General features: G+C 51.5%; 2 protein-coding genes across 2 annotated transcripts; one reads left to right on the top strand and one right to left on the bottom strand.

Annotated features, from left to right (window-relative positions):
- Positions 1-1,294: 1,294 nt before the first annotated feature.
- Positions 1,295-4,796, top strand: NOXO1 (NADPH oxidase organizer 1). Its single transcript, XM_066329592.1, has 8 exons — positions 1,295-1,360; positions 1,768-1,848; positions 1,963-2,026; positions 2,511-2,691; positions 2,930-3,111; positions 3,324-3,437; positions 3,892-4,009; positions 4,226-4,796. Exons 1-8 carry the CDS (start codon positions 1,295-1,297, stop codon positions 4,794-4,796), a joined length of 1,377 nt encoding a protein of 458 aa, XP_066185689.1.
- Positions 4,797-6,102: 1,306 nt separating this feature from the next.
- TBL3 (transducin beta like 3) lies at positions 6,103-15,431 on the bottom strand. The gene is made up of 22 exons (XM_066329881.1): positions 15,354-15,431; positions 15,159-15,210; positions 14,982-15,077; positions 14,703-14,750; positions 13,424-13,565; positions 13,080-13,164; positions 12,589-12,756; positions 12,107-12,182; positions 11,861-11,957; positions 11,282-11,478; positions 10,846-10,987; positions 10,444-10,502; positions 9,829-9,932; positions 9,302-9,452; positions 8,948-9,178; positions 8,706-8,776; positions 8,156-8,312; positions 7,745-7,803; positions 7,435-7,538; positions 7,211-7,282; positions 6,764-6,922; positions 6,103-6,320 (listed from the first exon to the last, which is right to left on the bottom strand). Exons 1-22 carry the CDS (start codon positions 15,407-15,409, stop codon positions 6,208-6,210), a joined length of 2,439 nt encoding a protein of 812 aa, XP_066185978.1. The 5' UTR covers positions 15,410-15,431; the 3' UTR covers positions 6,103-6,207.
- Between the last annotated feature and the right edge of the window lie 45 nt (positions 15,432-15,476).

Raw genomic sequence — 15,476 nt, 5'->3', positions numbered from 1 at the left:
GGACAGATATCCAGCAGTGGTAAATCCAACTGCAATAAACCCGCTTTCTTTGTCCCCACAAACTGCCACCCTGCTGTGTGGGAGCAGCCTCCTGTGCTCATGGAACACAAACCAAGACCCTCCTGACCATATTTTCCAGAAGGAATCTGGTTTGCCTCCTTATTCTAGTTCTGGGGAGTTTATTTGGTAGATGAAAAATCACCTGAGGCACTTGCTGAGGGTTTGAGACAGCAGGAGTAGCTGGGAAATGAAAGGGAGGCACGGCTGAGCCTCTCAGTTTGGGTTTCAATAATGATAATGATAATTATAGTGATAATGGTTCAATTGAGGCTTTATCAAAGAAGAGGCGCTTTGATCACACGGTGCCCATCAGCTCTGAGGTTCAGGGAGAGGACAGGCTGCCCAAGGCTGGAATTATCTCTCCTGCTTTGACTCTGGGCAGTGGAGCTGCTCCTTAGGAAGCGCCGATGGCTGCTCTGGGAGGGTGTGGACACCTGGCTGGGTGCAGGGCAGAGCACTCAGAACTGAATTTCCATCACGTATTTACACCTGAGGAGCTTTCAGTCTTTTAGTTAAATTCTGGGGATGTGTCTGTTCATAAAATCGGCATCTCCATGGAGATATTGATAAAACTGTGAGAAATCTATTTAAAGTAACTCGGCAGGTGGGACAAAGCAGGGAAAAAATATTTGCGACAAATATTACTCACGTTAAATAGTGTCTGATCTGTGTTTTACAACCCATGTTCGAAATCAGTTTTTCGGGCTGATTTAGTGAGCTCAACACGAGCTGCAGGTGACTGTGCGATACAGCCATAAAACCCTCACGGAAATATCTCGGGGCAGGTGCTGCTGGCCCTCTGACCTCCTCTAACTCGGCGCTGGCAAACAGCCCCGGCTCCCTTCCCGGCACTGGTTAAGATGTGATAAAAGAATGTGTTTCTCCTCCACGGCTCCCTGAACTGTGTCCCGCCTGCACCCGGCAGCATTTGCATGTTAAAAGCGGGAGAAAGGTAAAAGGCACGCGGTAGTTGGCCAAACTAGGGAATTTCTGCCCGGTGGCTGGGCGGAGGAGGAAGCTCGGGGGAACACCTCTGCCCTGCCTCCTGCTGCAGGGTATTTAACCTCGGCAGTCGGGGCTGGAGCCGCATCTCTGCTTCCTCCAGCTCTCATCCCTCCAGCTCTCATTTCTCCAGCTCTCATTTCTCCAGCTCTCATTTCTCCAGCTCTCATCTCTCCAGCTCTCAGCCTCCTCTCACACATCTCTCTGGGAAGGAGCAGCAGCCCTGAGAAAGATGAGCTGCAACAGGTACCCCGTGCATGTGAAGGCTGTTGGCTTCATGCAGTGCAGAAAACAGAAGGTACTTGTATTTTATTTTTTTTTTTTCTCCTTAAATATAATTTACAAATTGAGACACTAGAGGATTCTGAGTTATTCTTCCCAGGAATATGCTTGCTTGTTCTCCATAGTATTGGGGTTGGAGCCCAGGGGTCTAGGATAAGGGGAGTTGTTTTTTAATGGGCTTAATATCTTGTGTTTTGCTCTCTTTCTGTCACAACACCATAAAATTCTTCTGGTTTCAGCAATGATTATCCATTTTGGGGTAATGAAATTAAGGAAATATTTTTGTAGATTTAATGTTTCATTTAATTTTTTAATGTGACGTTAAAAGCCTCAATTAAACCACAGCAAATGCTAATTGCCTGGAAGCATTCAAAATTGAACATTGTGATTAAACTGCTTTTCTTTTCCCTTTTCTTTTCACAGAACTACATGATGTTTGTGTCTTGGTCAGATCAGAACAACATTCTCATCTACAGGACCTTTGAAGACTTTAAGAAATTCCATGTAAGTGAATTTTCAATTCCTCCAATTTCAAGATTCCTGTTCTGGGGAGGGGAAGGAGCCCAGCCATGTGTCAGCTTTGAGGAATCACTGTTCTCTCCTTCTCCTTGCTTTTAGAAAGAGCTGAAGAGAAAATTCCCCACTGAGAGTGGGTCACTGAGGAGTTTGCCCAGGTTTAAAGGTAAGGACAAGTCTCTGATGGACCAACAAACATGAGAGTGGCTGGGGACAGTCATAACCCAAGACAGAGACTGAAGCCTCCGAGTCTGACCTTCCTCTGGAACAGATCAGGGGCTCCCTCCTGCTCCTGCCATGGCACCACTGGGTCACATCAGCATGTTTGGGTCTAGTACAGACTTAAAATGACCCAGAAAGGCTTTTTTAATAGATAGCTGCACTTAGCAAATTAATGCTACACTTCAAACATTGACCTAGGGCTTCTTGAAACTTTTACATGTGAAAAGAAGAGACATCTTGGATGTTTAAAAATTGTATCAGGAGCTGTTAAAAAATGACAGGGAGGCAGGAACAGTGACTTTGTACAGTTTGGGCTTGGAGAGGAATGGTGGTGGGTGAGGGCACCCCAGTGTTCATGGAAAAATGCTGCTCCCAGGGATCCAGATCCATTGCTGTCTGATCCCAGCTGTGCCCTTGTTCTTTTGAAGGTATAACTATGCAGCACAGGAAGGGTGGGAAGCTGAACAAGTGCCTGGAGATTCTGAAACTGTTGGAAACGTATTCCCAGGAGCTGCTGAAAACAGATGTGAAAATCTCCCGGGGTGAAGAAGTGAATCAGTTTTTCAAGGCACAGACTCAAGACCTCGATCCCTCCTTCCCTGAAAACAGGTATGAAACATGAGTTGTATTTTTTTGTTTGTTTGTGAAGCAGAAATGTTGTGAGATATGGATAGAAGGGAAACACCAGTTACACTCCAGGGCAGTTCAGCTGGGTGCTTCAATTCAGCTTAATTTTGTTTCTGATGCCCAAAGATTTTCTCAGCCTACTGCAGAAACAATTTCACCAAAATCAATACTAAACTCAACATTTCACACGAGTTTTTCGACGTGCACCTTTACTTTTCAGTGTTGTGATCATGCCATCAGTATTCAGAAGGGAGAAGAACCCCCAGCCCCTCTCCATCACCCTCCCTCAGGCATCACAGAGCTACCGCTGCATCGAGGCCTTTGAAACCAAAGACACAAAGAACAAACCCTTCACAGTGGCTCAGAAGGAGGTTGTGGAAGTGCTCATCAAGGACATGACTGGTAGGTCTGAGAGGATTCAGTGTCAGGGGTGGATGGGCAGATGGACTCATAGCTAGGCAAATGCTGAGGTGGTGTCAGGGGTTTAGGTGTTTGCTCTTGTGTGCTCACCTGGCGGGACAGTGAATGTCCCTCCTGTCTCTTGTGTCCCCTCCCCAGGGATTATTGTCTTGACTTGCAGGCTGTTAAAATCTGGTTTTTTTTCCTCTTTGTAGGCTGGTGGCTGGTGGAAAATGCAGACAAGCAGATAGCCTGGTTCCCAGCCTCATACCTGGAAGAGCTTGATGCCTGTGAGGACATGCAGAATACCTTCAGCTCAGACGAGGAGGGTAAGTCTGTACCTCCTTCAAAACATGAGTTCTGCAGAACCTCACTACTTTTATCCACTGCCTGGAGTCCCTGCCTGGACCTCTGGCTCTCCTGGCTGGCTCTGCCACCACCTGGGGGACATGGAATCATGGAGTGATTTGGGTTGGAAAGGAGCTTAAAGGCCATCCAGTTCCAGCCCCAACACCTTCCACTGTCCCAGGTTGCTCCAAGCCATGTCCAAGCTGACCTTGGACACTTCCAGGGATCCAGGGGCAGCCATAGCTTCTCTGGGTAACCTCTTCCACACTCTTTTTGTAAAAAATTTCTTCTTTATATCCTACTTAAATGGATCAGATTGTGGTCCCTGCACAAACCAGTCACTCAGGGACAGTTGCCCTGCAGCTGGGCTGGTCTCTCACAGGGATCAGAGCATTGTCTCCACAAGGCAAATCCAACCTCTCCCTCTCTCTGCAGGCAGCCTGTACTTTGTGGTGCAGGCCTACGAGGCTCAGAAGGCGGATGAGCTCTCACTGAACCAGGGGGTGGTGGTGGAGGTGCTCAGGAGATCTGACAACGGCTGGTGGCTGATCCGGTGAGGAGGCTTTCCCAAAGTCCTGGCTCCCTGAGGGAGCTGCTTGCTGTTCCTCCCCTCCTGCGTGAGATGCACAGGGAGCCCCTTGAGCTGGGGAATGGTTTCCTTGTCCTCACAGCCCGTGTGCACCACGGACCTGCTTCCCCAAGTGCTCCCTCCCCTTGGCCCGAGGTGCAGGAAGGGTTTACTCAGTGTTCTTTCCATCGCTGCCCTCAGGTACAACGGCTGCACTGGCTACATGCCCTCGCTGTGCCTCCGGCCCTACCAGAACCCTCACCACAAGCTCCAGACCATCCTGAGCTGCGGCCTCAACGCCTCCAGCCCGAACCTGTGCTCCCCGCAGCCCCGGGGGGAGGCCCGGCCGGAGCACGGCAGCTCTCCGAGCGGCGCATCCCGCTCTCTGCCCAGGGCCAGCTCCACCCCGGAGCTGGATTTGGACAGCTCCTCGCTGAGCTCGGGCAGCAGCAGTGACGGCGATGCCCGGCTGGCGTGGAAACCCGACTCATCGCTATCGCTGCCCGAGGTGGAGCGGACCAGGAGCTCTCCTGCCCCGAGCCACGGCAGCAAATCCCCATCCCTCAGAAACAGGAACGACTCCGGCTTTGTGGAGTCCTCCGCAGCCGAGCTCAGCTCGTCCCTGGCTGGCCCCGAGCTGGCCGCGGGTGTCCCCAAGGTGCCAGCCCGTCCCTCACCCCACGAGATCCTGCAGCGCTGCAGCACCGTCACCAAGCGGGCCGTGCAGCAATCGGCTCTGCGGCCGGCTCTCCCCATCCCCGGCCGGCATTAGTGTCCCTGGGCAGGGGACACGGGGACAGCCCTGGCACCCCGCTCGCTGGAGTCTCCTGGCAGCCGTGGGCAGCGGTTCTGGAGCCTCAGCGCTTGGGACTGTCCCTTCCCGAGGGGCACACACATCCGTCACCTCCCTGAGGAACACCGGAGTGTCAGCGCTTGGGACTGTATCACCTCCCTGCTTCCACAGGGAGTTACTGGGACAGGACTCGGGGGGGTCACTTTAGGATCCGGCAGATGCCGAGCTGGAGGTGGCTCGGAGCTCGGTGAGTTCTCCCCGGGGCAGGTGTTGCCCTGCCCTGCAGTAGGTGAGCGTTTCCCAGGTGTGCCTGGGTTCTTCCCCACACCGGGATGAGCTGGCACAGCCACCGTGGAGGGCAAAGGAGTGTCAGCACAGTGCCTGAGTCACCCCTGGCACCCTGAGCTGGTTACAGGAATGGGGAGGGAGGGGATGATGCACCTGTATGATGGCCATTACTGAAGCCCATTTTTTAATGCATCTTTATTTAACTTTTTGACTTTTGGCTTCTCTTTGGGGTGTTTGTGGTTTTTTGTAGGTTATTGGAGAGGCCATGAAACATAGGGAGAGGCTGGGGCTGCTGAATGGTTGTGAGAATAAAAATCCTGTTGGGGAGGAAACTCACCCCTGTTCCCTCCAGCCATGTCTGTGCAGGCACAGGAACACAGCAGGGGGTCACACCTTGTGTCCCACCTGGGGATGGGAACAGAGGTCACTTTTATGGACAAAACATTCCTCTTTCCAGGGGACTGGGTAGCTACTGAAACTGACAACAATTCTCATCCTAAACTCATTTGCTAGAAATGAGTTAGAAAAAGAGTTACAGGAAAATTAAGGCTTTTCTTTACACTGATGGCTTTAATTGTACTTATTCTCCAGCTATCTGTTAATATTTTTATAAAGAACTTGTGAGGTGTGCGTGAATTTTATACATTTGTGTCTATGAAATAAAATATATGTAAGTATCTCTGAAGCCTGCTTGTGTTTTATGCTTTAAAATTTTGCCATTTGGGGAATTTAAATCGTACTTTTCTCCCTCCCAGGTGCTAAATTTTGGGTGGGCACAGGTGAGACCCCTGGCCTGGACCAGACTGCTTTGCCCAAGCAGGATCCCAGCTCCATAAATCCTTTAAATCCCAACTGCATGTTGGGATTCTGCTGTTTTATCCCAAAGTAACTGCTGTTTGTGAGTCTGAAAATTCAGGGTGGGAAAACACAAACCTCAGCTTAGCCAAATAAAATACCTTTTCCTTTCACTCATCCCTGAAGAGATTGGATGCTGGACTTGGTTTAGAAATGAAAACATTTATTATAAAATACAGGAACTAAAAATCCAACTGCCATCGTGGTGGGAAAGGCTCTTTGGAAAGAGAAGTTGGTGGGAGGGGGGTCACAGGGTGCCCTGGTCCTGCTGGGCCACATCTGCCAGCCTCATGTTGTGCCACATGAACTCGATGAAGGTGGAAGCCTGGAGCAGCCGGCTCAGCCTCTGGAAGTGGCGCTCTGCAAGGAGGGAAGAGCTCAGGAGCACAGGGGGAGGCAGCAGAATCCAGCTCCTTGGATTGTGCAGCCAGGCTGGGAATGTCCAGCCTAGAGGAGGGAACACTCCAGGGAGACTTCCAGGGCCTAAAGGCGCTCCAGGAGAGCTGGAAAGGGATTTAGGACAAGGGATGGAGGGACAGGACACAGGGAATAGCTTCCCACTGCCAGAGGGCAGGAATGGATGGGATATTTGGGAAGGAATTGTTCCCTGTGAGGATCCCTTGGATCCCTGGAAGTGCCCAAGGCCAGGCTGGATGGGGCTTGGAGCAGCCTGGGCTAGTAGAAGGTGCCCCTGCCCATGGCAGGGGTGGATTAACTGACCTGCCCCATCCACCCCAAACCATTCCATGATCCCTGATCCAAGTCAGCACCTCCAGCCCACGCCTGTCTCCACAGGACCTCACCTGTGTAGGGCAGCAGGGACTCCACAGCAGATTTAATCCCCGAGAACTGCAGGAGGTTGTCGGGTGCCTCGTGCTTCAGGAGCGTTTCCATGACAGCCTGGGCCTCGTGGCAGTTTCGGGAGTTGGTGTTCCACGTCACCAGGAAGGCCAGCACTGCCTCTGTGGGGGAAGGAAGGCTGGCCAGGCTGGCACACAGCAGAGGACACACTGGGAAACATCCCTGGGCTCTCACAGAGTGAGAATCCCTCAGTTCCCACACAGTCACTGAGGCTCCCCATCCCTCCAAATGTCCAAGCCCAGGTCCTGGCCTAGTGGAAGGTATCCCTGCCCATGGAACTGGACAATCTCCCAACCCAAACCATTCCAGGATTGTAGGATTCTAATTTCAGGTGACAAAACAAAGCTTTCTGACCTGAAAGCTTTCAGCACTTTAATCCTGCAACAAACCTTTCTGATCCTTGCGAAGTCGAACAATGTTCTCTTCCAGGTGCCTCCTCCCCTCAGGCTCCTTGAGGATGGCTGGAGAGAGAAATGAGAGCAGGGTGGTGTCCCTTACGGAAAACTGAAGGCTTTCAGACTGATTATTGGACTTTGTAGCCTTGAACCAGCTGGAAGGGGTGTCCAGCAAAGGAGAGAGGGCAGGAAATGCCTTCAGAGCTCTCTGCACTCACCCTTGACCACTGTCAACACCGTGTGCGGCCGGTCCAGGGAAATGGCCAGGCCCAGAGCCTTGAGGTACCTCTTCTCATGGAGAAGGTTAGACAGCTCTTGCTCTCTGGAAAACAAATCAGGAGCGAGAGTGAGACAATCTTTGGGTGGTGGGAAAAAACAAAGCTACACAAAAAGCAGCAGATTTGGCAATAAGAGTTAAGAAGTCGGTGGTGCTCGTCAATAAATGCCTCAATTTGCTCATTCCAGGTGTGGACATTTCCACTGCACAGTTTGCCTTTCACAGCTCTTTATGACATGAGATCAACTCACTTAATAATCTGCTCCTCCTGTTTAGCCTGTGCTTCTTTCTCCTCAATTTCAGTCACATCCTATTAAAAACAAAAACAAAAACAAAAAAAAAAAGGAAAAATCTTTATCAAATCCTGCTTTAATACAGAAGGGTTTTGTTTTAGCCATCAAATAATGTGGAGACCACTTTCTGCAGCAAAATCTCAGGGTCAAGTAATTTAAATGTTAAATCCAGCAATTTCCAACTTCCCTCCAAAACTCCAAAGAAATACAGGATGGACAAAAAATAACCCCAAATGCCAAGACCAGCCTTGTTGAACTAATTTCAAATGGCAGAAAAGGAGAAGAACATGATAAACAAACCACCGAGACCCTGAGCTCTCCAATGACCCTGATTATTAACCCAGGGAGGAGCCAACCCCTGTGCTGTACCTGCCACAGGGTGATGCAGGAGTCACTGGAGGCTGTCACAACCATGTCATCTTTCTTGTTGGAGTGAAGGCCCCAGATTTTATCTTCATGACCATCCAGTGTTTTCACACACTCGTTTGTTTTAATTGTCCAGAGTTTTAAGAGACCGTCAGATCCACTTTTGGAAGAGAAACACAAAAGAAAGAATCACTGGACAGATCCATTCTTGCTCTGTCCCACCCTGAATATCAGATGAAATTGTCCCATCTCAATTCCTTCCAAACAGGAGCAGAGTTTTAACCAAAAACGTGGAGGGCAAGATGCATCCTCAGCTCTGTCTACTGTGTTTGACCCAACCCAATGATGCCACAGCCACAATGAATCCATGGAACAACTGCAGAAGAGGAAGATTAAACTAACCTCTACAGAAAGCCTGGCCTAAACACGACATCTTCCTATAAATCTTTCTAAATATTCTTTGGACCCAAGACTGATCCCTCTTGGTGCTGCTGATGAGCTCAGATATTCCCTTAATTCTAGAATCTGCCCAGATCCCTGGGCAGGCACAAACCTGCTGAGCAGCTGAGCCCCTCTGCTCACAAAAATGATCTTCAGCACTGAGGCATCGTGGCCTTCAAAGGTCTGCAAAACAGAAAGGAAGCTCAGCAGTGCCAGAGCCTCTGCCACGCCTTTGGAGAGACCCAAAAGGATCTGATTCACTCCTAAAGCCCAAAGAAATAAGCTCCAAGTTTTGGAAGGATCCTTAACGAGCCCCAAGGTTTTGCCCAGGGCAAGAGGCAAAGTTCTCATCACCTTCAGACAGCTGAAGTCTCGAAGGCCCCAAAGCTTCAGGGTCCCATCAGCTGAGGAGGTGGCCAAGACCTGATCCACAGGGGAGAACTGCACACACCAGATGCCACGTTTGTGCCCAGAGAAAACCCCCAGGAGGGAGCAGTCGGAGCAGGACCAGAGCTTGGCCAGCCGGTCCTGCGAGCCCGTGGCCAGCAGTTTGTCATTGGGGGACACTGCCACGCTGTTGATGTCCTGGGGAAGCCACAAGAGGAGGAGAAAGAAGGTCAGGCCTCGGCTCTGGGTGTGTGAGACACGGAACAGAGGCTGCAGCACAGGAGGGAGACTGAAGCACTAAAAGATCAGGTGGAGCTGTACCTTGTCATGGCCCCTCTCAGTCACCCTGGCATGGAGAGGCTCTGGACTGGAGATCAAGGCTGCTTTTGCTTTGGAAGTGAGGGATTCTGGGATGTTCCAGATCTTGATGGTGCAATCCTGGCTGCTGGTCACTACAAAGCTTTCCTTCAGCCTGAAAGGAATGAAACCACCAAGTGCAGGGAAACAGTTCAGGGGGGTTCTCCTCCCTGACTGGGATCACCCCACTCAGCCACTGCTGGGATGTGGAAAAGTGGTTTCATGGCTTTCCAAGCTCTTTCATTTCAGAGCGACTCCCCCATCCCTGGGAGTATCCAAGGTCAGGCTGGACAGTGGAAGGTGTCCCTTGCCCATGCCATGGGGTGGCACTGGATGAGATTTAAGACCCCTTCCAACCCAAACCACTCCATGATCCCTTCCCACTTGATCACCACGAGAAGCTGTGAGCAGGGCTGAGAGGCAGCACAGCTGGGAGAGGGGCCAGCACCCACCAGGACACTCCCCTCACTGCCTCCCCCAGTGTGTGTTACCTGGAGCAGGCGACAGCACCCACACCGTGGGCATGGCCCAGGCCCTGGGCCACACAGGTCACCCTGCCAGCCTTGCCCATCCGCCACACACGGATGCTTCTGTCCTGGGGGGGAAAAGGACAGAAATCCCTGAGCTTTCTGGGAAGTCAGCAGTTCCCTGTGCTTTCATCACATCCCTGAACCTGACTGGTGCCTGATGATCCTGCTTGAACTTTTTTTGTCACAGCAGGTGACAAGATCAGCTCCCACTCCAGGGTTCCAGCATGGAGGTTTATTTCTGGTTGTATCAGAGCTTTGGTTTTGTGTATTTATATTTTCATCAGGGCTCTTGGCACCTTTCCCTCCATCAATCTCACGCTAACAACTTTTCTGACCTCTAACACCAGACCAGGATGTTTGGAGAAGGAAACATTTCCTTCAGGCCAATAAAATACAACCAATTTTCTTAGGGACAATGTTAAAAAGGGATAGTGGGAGAACCTTGCATTTGGGGCATGCAGCAGACAGGGATTGTATGAACAAAAAGCCTTGTCTGGAGTTCCAAAAATAATATCATTTTGCCCACAAGGATCACTAGGAAAGAAGAGTATCATTAAATGGAGAAAAGTGACACACCTTGGCACTGGTGACAAACATCAGCCCCTTCCTGAAGACATCCAAAGCCAAGATTGTTTCTAAACAGAAGAAATAAAAGCTGGTGGGTGCAGAGCAATGCTGAGATGGGACAACAGAAGGGGGTGAGTTAATGAGCCCAGTTAATGAGACAGGGGACAGGTCTGGGACATGACACCCCTGGTCCCTGTGGACTGAGCCTGTCACACACCTGCACCTTCAGCTGCAATTTAAACTGGTCTCACTGCCAGGGACAGTGGGACACATCCTCTCCCCACACAACTCCCAAACCTGCTGTGATGCTGCTGCACCAAGAACTCAAGGACTCCTCCCGACCAGAGTTCCAGGAGAAGCTGGATAAAAGAAGAGCTGCCCACGTCCCCCCAGGCCAGCGCTGTCACACACCTGTGTGGCCATACAGGATCTGGCAGTGGGACGTTGCCAGCTCAAACACTTTCAGCTGGGGGCTGTTGGTGGCCACAACAATGTGAGAGTCACCAGGGCCCAGGAACTTCACATCCAGAACCTCTTCGTTGTATCCTGCGAGCTGCAATGGAAACAGTCCAAGAGGGAAAAGGCAGCTGAAGGGGAAGGTGGAAATGATTGGTTTTCATTTCATACTGGGTGTCATTTCTACACACAGGAGGCATTTCTGGCCAAGTCTGTTTTGCTTTCTCGTTCCTGTGCTGGTTTCTGGGCAACATTCCCCCAAACCAGTGGAATTCTCTGGCACCATGGAACAATTCCAGAACAGGCTGGAGCCAAGGGCACCCCTGGGCAAAGCTCTTCCAGAAGCAGAGCTGATCCTGGATAAGGGGAAAGGGAGGCTGAGGGTTGTCACCTGCTTCCTGAGCTGGAGGGTTTGAGCATCATAGAAGACGATGTTGTGCTCCATGGACACAGTGAGGATCTCATTCCTGGCGGGAACAAACTGGCACTGGGAGAGGCTGCGCTCGCTGGGCTCATCCTGCAGCACGAAGGGCACGGGCTGGGTGTGCACACAGGCAGCTGTGGCCACGTCCCACACCCTCAGGATGCCTGGAAAAGCAGGAGAAATCATGGCAGAGCCACTGCTTTACACGGTGGATGTCCAAGGAATGTCATCCAAACCACACTGGGAAAAGCCACGCAGCCCCAAGGCAAGGCTGGGCAGGATCCAGAGGCTGGAAAAGCCTCAAAGTTTTGCTTCTTCAGTGCAAATCAAACTCATCGAGTCTGAGAACAGAGATAAATGTGTTTGAGTATTAAATGGATCAGACTGCGCCTGCTCCATCCTGCTCACCCATTCCTGCCCAAGGAACTCAGGAGCAGCCTCTGCTCTCCACCCAAGGCTTCTGCCACATGGAGAACACACAGCCCAGGAATCACAGCAGTGAAGTGACTGAAGTGCCACCCTTCAGGCTCCAAAAGTGACACTCACCTTTGCTGCCAGCTGTGACAAAGTGCAGCCCTTGTTTCTTCACACCCAGCTGAGAGAAATCTCCCTCTTCAGGCAACAAGACAGCGGCTTCCACGGTCTGCAAGAGTCAGAGAGGCACAGAACCAGAGCTGAAAGCTCCTGGGAAGGGAGAGAAACCTGATTTCACAATGTACAGACCCTAAAGAGGAAGGCCATGGCCTGGAAACTACAGAGGACCTCAAAGGAAGAAACAAAAAGTAGTTTCACCTCGTAGACAGGGACAGTCCTTTTGCTCTGCCTGGTCTCCAGGTCCCAGACCATGCAGATCTTGTCACGACCAGAGCTGCAAACGAAAAGCCCAGTTTTAGTGCTAAACCTGTTCAGTTTGGCTCTGGGTACAAATTTGGCACTGTGGGGGTTCAACATCTCTCTGGAGAGGCCATGGGAAAGAGAGCAGCAGCATTCCCTGTGCCAGCACAGGATATTCCCAGAAACACAGGCAGGCTGGATGGGGCTTGGAGCACCCTGGGACAGTGGGAGATGTCCCTGTCCATGGCAGGGGTGGGACTGGATGGACTTGAAGGCCCTTTCCAAACCAAACCATTCCACGATTCCAATGCACAGGTGCTGACACCCACTGAGCACTTGCACCACCCTTTCCCCCACAGCAGAACCTGCCCAGAGCCTTCAGGATGCCCCAGTCCTGCAGGAGGTGAATGGAGGGAGGTGAAAGCCCTGCCAGGAGGTACCTCAGGAGGGTGTTCCCATCTGCAAAGGCCAGCGAGGTGACAGCACTGAAGTGCCCATCCAGCAGTGCCACACATTTGCTGGACCTCAGGTCCCAGATGCGGATCTTGTAATCGATGGAGGAGGAGAGGAGCTGCAGGCGGGATATGTCAGGGTGGAACTCGACCAGGCTGGGCAGAAAGAGAGGGACAGGACAGGAATGAACCACCCAACCTTTAAATAATGCACATCCCACAGCAGGACAGGCTGGATGGGCTCGGAGCATCCTGGGCTACTGGGAGGTGTCCCTGCCCAACAGTTCAGTGATTCCATGAAAATTCTTGACCAAACTATTTCCTCTCTGGGCAGAATCAACCACGATCCTGCTCTCAAAAAAGTGGAAGAGCCCAGAACCTGCTCAGAATGGAGCTTCATGCTCCCTTAACTCAAGAATTCCCCATCAATCCCAGTATCCCAGCACAGCCAGAGACTGACAGACAGGACTCGCCCTTACTGTACTACTCCAGAGGATCCTTTCAGGTTGTGTGTGCAGTAGTGTTTGATCATATCCCAGACCTTAATGGTGCTGTCACAGCCACCTGGGGAGAGAAGGACAGCAAGGAACTGTAGCCTTAGTTCTTGCCTGACATATTTTGGTTTATGAAATTCCTTTCCCAGGGAATTTTCTGTAACCAAAACATGTCAGGCACGAACCAGGGCTACAGAGATTGAACTCTGGAGAAGAGAGAGCCGTGGTAAGTCCAGCAGATCCCCACACTGGACACAGCCCTGCCCCTGCCCTCGGGAGGTCTCCCAGGAGCAGGGAAGCCCAGGGGTCACCCCAGAGGCGGCTCCTACCTGTGGCCAGCAGGGTGGCCGTGGGGTCGAAGGCCATGGTGGCCACGGGCGCGCTGTGCACGGCTCGCCAGCTGCGCTCACACCTGGGCTCCCTCCAGTGCCAGCGGCGCAGCAGCAGCGCCCGGCTCCCTGTCACCAGCACCTGGGGACAGCGAGTGGGACAAGGGTGACGGCGTTTTACACCACAACCACGCAGACTCTGAGATTCAGGAAGGCTGAAAATGACTCTGTTATTTTTGGGATGTGTTTTGGGGTTTTTTTTATGCTGTTTGACACAGATCGGTTTGATTGGTGAAACAAAGGCTCTTCAAAAAAAAAAAAAAAAAAAAAAAGGTGAAACAAATATTTCTTTCAAAAAAGGTGAAACAAAGATTCTTCAGTCACATTGGTCAGACCAGAAGGACATCAAGAAGAAGTCCCTCCTAGGAAAAGGAATGAATAACACAGGTACAGTTACAAAAACATTCCTCCTGTTTACAGAAAATTTCCTAGGAAAAGAATTCCAGAAAACCAAACCGCTTCAGGTATGGAACCAGGGCTACACAAGGGAACACCATTAACCACGCACTCACTTATTGGGGTACACAGGACAGAGAGCAGATTTAACAGATTTAGTTAGCACAGCCAGTTTGATAACCAAGATGCCTTGGCAAGAACAAACAGAATTCTGAAGGTTACGTGAAGCCTGGATTAAGTGAGGTGATGAGGAAAGAAGATTGAATCAACCTCTGCACGCAAGGTATGTTGTGAAATGTATGAGTCTTGGCTGTGTGGTGTTTAACCTAACCACTGTAGTAAAAAATTACCAGCCTTCCTAGAATAGTATATAAGCATTTGGAAAAATATAAGCACATATACATAATATATATATACACTATATACATAGAGAGCTATATATATATAGCATATATATATAGAGAGAGAGAGAGTATTGAAGCATTTGGAAATCTCAGTAAAAACAAGTTCTGATCAGTGAATCAGTCTTCCCATCTCTCTCTCAATCCTCAGTACTCACTAACACGGTTTGGGTTTCTGTCAGCCCCACACAACACAGGGAGCTGCTGGTAGAGCTCAGGCTCTGAGTCTGACACACAGGGAAAGGCCTGAGAAGGCTCCAGAGGATCTCACAGGGCGTGGGATAGAACCGTGGAGTATCCCAGTTGGAAAAGATGTCCGAGGATCATCGAGCCCAAGCCCTGGCCCTGCAGACACCCCGAAATTCCCCCCATTCCTGGCTCAGCCTGTCCCAGGCTGCTCACGGCCCCCAGCACAAACCCACCTCATCATCAGGGCTGAGCACGAATGCTGTCACATCCTCTTCCTCATCCTGGGAAAACAGAAGGGAAAGCCCACAGTCAAACCATCCCTGGAGAGATCTCGGAGCTCTCTTCTCCAAGCGGCTCTGCTGACGCCGAGTACAGCTCGGGGACCACCCAAAAACCGTGATTGGGTCCGTTCCCGCCCTCCCTGCGCTCCTCACTCCTGAGAGCTTTATACCACAGTGAGAAAAGCCTCCGGGAGCCTCAGAAATTGCTCAGGAGAAGCAGATCCCGGTCACCTGCTGGAGGCTGTGCAGGAGAGCTCCCGTTTCCACATCGATGACGTTGACTTTGCTCCCACAGGGGCAGAACATGAATTTCCCATCCCGGCTTATCTGGACAAAAGGGACCGAGAACAGGAACGTTAGAGCCAGGAGACGCGACATTCCCAGATGTCCCTCCAGAGCCGGGAATACCTGGATTCTCCCTCCTTTGTAGAAGGGCTCGATTTTCCGCGTCGCCGCGTAGCTGGAAGGGAAAGAGACGCCCGGAGAGGCCCCGTTAAAGCGGAGCGGCGGCGAGCCGGGGGCTCCGGTCGCGCGGCCTGGCCTGGACCGACCCGGCCTCTCGCTCGCCCTCGCAACCCCAGCCCGCTCCCGCCGGTCCCTCACTTGCTCTTGAAGCGCACGGGGACGGGGACGGCGGCGGCCGGCTCCGTGTCCGCCATGGCCGCGGCCCACGTGCTTCCGGCAGCACTTCCGGGAAGTGAGGGAACACTTCCGGCTCCTCCAGTG

This window comes from Sylvia atricapilla, chromosome 15, assembly GCF_009819655.1.
Source record: "Sylvia atricapilla isolate bSylAtr1 chromosome 15, bSylAtr1.pri, whole genome shotgun sequence".
In the NCBI taxonomy this organism is placed as follows: domain Eukaryota; kingdom Metazoa; phylum Chordata; class Aves; order Passeriformes; family Sylviidae; genus Sylvia; species Sylvia atricapilla.
Note: the sequence above shows the minus strand (reverse complement) of the source record. Positions and strands in the feature narration are given on the sequence as shown.